General features: G+C 48.5%; 1 protein-coding gene and 1 pseudogene across 2 annotated transcripts in view; one reads left to right on the top strand and one right to left on the bottom strand.

Annotated features, from left to right (window-relative positions):
* Positions 1 to 14: 14 nt before the first annotated feature.
* Positions 15 to 345, top strand: LOC105500615 (annotated as a pseudogene).
* A 771-nt stretch (positions 346 to 1116) lies between these two features.
* WIBG (within bgcn homolog (Drosophila)) overlaps positions 1117 to 3884 on the bottom strand; it is a 27676-nt gene continuing 24908 nt past the window's right edge. For both annotated transcript variants that reach the window (XM_011926155.1, XM_011926156.1), the window contains exons 2-3: positions 2818 to 2911; positions 1117 to 2064 (exon numbers count right to left, since the gene is read on the bottom strand). In XM_011926155.1, coding sequence (XP_011781545.1) covers positions 1581 to 2064; positions 2818 to 2911 — 578 coding nt within the window. In that variant the 3' untranslated portion in view covers positions 1117 to 1580. The remainder of the gene's footprint in view (positions 2065 to 2817; positions 2912 to 3884) is intronic.

Raw genomic sequence — 3884 nt, 5'->3', positions numbered from 1 at the left:
AAAAAAAAAAAAAAATTGAACACCTCACCCTTATCTACACCAACTACGAGGTGGGCAAGCATGACTATGTGAAGGCACTCCCTGGGCAACTGAAGCCTTTTGAGACCATCCCAGAACCAGGGAGGCTAGGCCTTCATTGTGGGCGACCAGATCTCCTTCGCTTACTACAACCTGCTGGACTTGCTGCTGATGCACGAGGTCCTGGCCACCAGCTGCCTGGATGTGTTCCCAATGCTCTCGGCCTACATGGCACACGTGGCACCAGGGCCTGGCCCAAGCTCAAGGCCTTCCTGGCCTCCCCTGAGCACCTCAACCACCCCCATCAACGGCAACGGGAAACAGTGAAGGCTGGGGGGACTCTCAGCGGGAGGCAGGGGCTGTCTGCCTCCCTTTGTCCAGGACCAATAAAGTTTCTAAGAGGAAAAAAAAAATTGAAAGAAATATTGGGCCAGGCTGGGAGGCCTGAGGTGGATCACCTGAGGTCAGGAGTTTGAGACCAGCCTGGCCAACATGCCAAAACCCTGTCTCTACTAAAAATACAAAAATTAGGGAGTGTGGTGGTGGGCGCCTGTAATCCCAGCTACTCAGGAGGCTGAGGCAGAATTGCTTGAACCTGGGAGGTAGAGGTTGCAGTGAGCTGAAACCGCCCCACTACACTCCAGCCTGGGAGACAGAGATAGACTCTATCTCACAAAAAAGAAAAAGAAAAAAAAAAGAAATATTGGCGGGGCACTGTAACTCACGCCCATAATCCCAGCACTTTAGGAGGCCAAGGTGGATTGATAACCTGAAATCAGGAGATCGAGACCAGCCTGGCCAACATGGTGAAACCCCGTCTCTACTAAAAATACACAAATTAGCCAGGTGTGTGGGCGCCTGTAATCCCAGCTACTCGGGAGGGAGGCTGAGGCAGGAGAATTGCTTGAACTCAGGAGACAGAGTTTGCAGTGAGCCCAGATTACACCACTGCATTCCAGCCTGGGCAACAGCACAAAACTCTCTCAAAAAAATAAAATAAAACGAAAAATAAGTATCACTCCCAATACTTGTCTTCCTGTGCCAAACTCTTAGGAGATACAGCATCTACTAGGAGCTGAAAATAAGGAGGCAAAGTCAGACAGGTCTACTTGTGTTTATTCTCATTTTTGCTTTTTTTTTTAAAAAAAAAAAAAAAAGATGAGGGATGGAGAGGGAAATAACCCATAAACACCGCGAACAGGAACCAAGACTCCAAGACTTGGGCATACTCCCTCTACCCTCAGCCCCAGTTCTCCAAGAGATTCCCACCCACCTGATTTTCTTTTAAAACAAGACACCCAAATCAGCAGCAAAGGTACCTGGGGCAGTCACTGAGATTTTGAACACTGGGAATGGGAGGGGGAAAGTCCAAAAAGTAGAAGTTGGGAAGAAAAGGGAGGGATTGAGGGAAATGCTAGGCTCTGGAGGACAGAGCTGGGCCGCAAGAGGTGGAAGTAAGCCAGTATAGGGGTACCCCTCTTGACTGCTGTTGCCCATATTCCCCCGGACCCCAGAGAGCCCCATGGTTTGTTCTGCAGTCCATTCCCGATTCCCCAAAGGCCTCAGAGGCCTAACTCCAAGTCCTCTAACTCCTCTTCTAGCGCCCTCCTCCTTGCTAGCTTTTCCAGCTGCTCTTTGCTGGGCTGGCTGACTTCCCCAGCCTGGATCCGCTGCTGCAGCTCTTCCACCTGCCGGAGCTTCTTCTTTAGGTTCTTTATCTTCTTGGCTTTCTCAGTGGTGGCAGCTGAGTCAGGCTGGTCAGATGCAGCTGTGGGGGCTGCCCGGGAGCCCTGTGGAGCATTGGGGGGTTGGGCTGTCTCTTCCAGGGACACCTTATCAAGAGTCCTGCTCAAGGCCTCTGCCTCTCCTTTCTCTTGCTGCTGCCGCCTCTTCTCCTTTCGCTTCAGGTTGCGTTTGGCTGTCTTGGAGAGGCCTGGTTCACCACCTTCAGGCCTGGATGGGGTGACAGGAGCAGTGGCCTCAGGGCTTAACCCTGGGGGCAATTCTGGTTTACTCTTGAAAAACTTCACATACTTGTTTTCATATCTGCAGGAAACAAAGGATGTCAAGAATTTCAGAGAATCACTAACTTTTTGATCCCTTTTCTTAAACTTCCAAACACTTCATCCTCATTACATTCTTGCTTCCTTTTTTTGTTGCTGTTTTTGTGGGGTTTTTGTTTGTTTGTTTTTTGAGACGGAGTCTTGCTTAGTTGCCCAGGCTGGAGTGCAGTGGCGCAATCTGGGCTCACTGCAACCTCCCACTTCCCGGGTTCAAGAGATTCTCCTGCCTCAGCCTCCTGAGTAGCTGGGATTACAGGCTTGTGCCACCACACCCGGCTGATTTTTGTATTTTGTAATTTTGTATTTTCAGTAGAGATGGGGTTTCGCCATATTGGCGAGGCTGTTCTTGAACTACTGACCTCACGTAATCCACCTGCCTGTGCCTCCCAAAGTGCTCGGATTACAGATGTAGGCTATCGGGCCCGACGGCCACGTTTCTCTCTTTATGGTCCCTCCCCAACTTTCCTCTGCTCTGCAGGAAAGGTGCAGCAAAGTCCCTAGAAGAGCTTTAGAGCTCTGGAGGTTCTAATGAACAGAGGTCAAAAGCGTAGGACTAGTGATCTGTAACCCTCACTCATCCCTGAATCCCAGACCCTTCCTCTCCTTTCTGATAGTTGCCCCTCCTTCCATTTCCCTGGGGCTTAGGAGAGTCCTCCCTGAACTTGAAGGCATGAAGATATTCTATCCTTCTGTAGGGACCCCATCAGAAAACTCCTACTCAAGCCTAACCACGTACACTGGGACCTCCTCCTGGGGCACATATCCTTCTTTCACCCTCCGCTGCTTGCGCCAGGTCCCGTCAGGCCGCTGTGTTGAGGCGATATACTTGCCTAAAATACGAAAAATTAAGTTGAAAATTACTCTTATTTTCAAACATTTTACAAGATGAGACAAGAATGTATAAATGTGCACACCATCTCTCAGCACCCATTCATCCAAATGCAACCATTAAGGTTCCTTTTCTCATACCAACACTCAACCCCTCTCTCATTATTTATTTACTGAGTGCCAATACACTGTACAACAAACTATCCTTGCCCTCAAGAAGATTCTATTTGTATAATTTAGTAGGTAAGACAGGATAGGCACAGAGGAAGAATTTTGTTAAAAAAACCAAGGCAATAGCATGGGAACATGGAAGGCGGTAAATGAACAAGAGGCTAAAAAGACGCAAAAACCATAGAGAGGAGAAATGACAAGAGCAGATGTTGTAAAGAAGGAGAAATTTTATTTATATGGACCTTAAAAAAATAGGTCAACTTTTAAGAATTCATACCATAAATATATACACACCAGTACACAAGGATATATTTAAACGGTATTTGGTTTTTGTTTTGTTTTGTTTTGAGATGGAGTTTCACACTCTCACCCAGGCTGGAGCGCAGTGGTGCAATCTCACCTCACCGCAACCTCCACCTCCCAGGTTCAATCGATTCTCCTGCCTCAGCCTCCTGAGTATCTGGGATTACAAGCCCCTGCCACCACATCCGGCTAATTTTTGTATTATTAGTAGAGATGGGTTTCGCCACATCAGCTAGGCTAATCTCGAACTCCTGACCTCAGGTGATCCACCCACCTTGGCCTCTCAAATTGCTGGGATTATAGGCATGAGCCACTGTGCCCGGCCTTTAAAGGGTATTCGTTGATGCATGATTTAAATTAGCAAAAAGCTGACCAGGTACGGTGGCTCACGCCTGTAATCCCAGCACTTTGGGAGGCCAAGCGGTGTGGGGGGGGGTGAATCACAAGGTCAGGAGTTTGAGACCAGCCTGACCAACATAGTGAAACCCCGTCTCTACTAAA

This window comes from Colobus angolensis, unplaced genomic scaffold (genome assembly GCF_000951035.1).
Source record: "Colobus angolensis palliatus isolate OR3802 unplaced genomic scaffold, Cang.pa_1.0 Scaffold67, whole genome shotgun sequence".
Lineage (NCBI taxonomy): Eukaryota > Metazoa > Chordata > Mammalia > Primates > Cercopithecidae > Colobus > Colobus angolensis.
The sequence above is the reverse complement of the archived record's forward strand: the minus strand, read 5'-3'. Positions and strand labels throughout refer to the sequence as shown.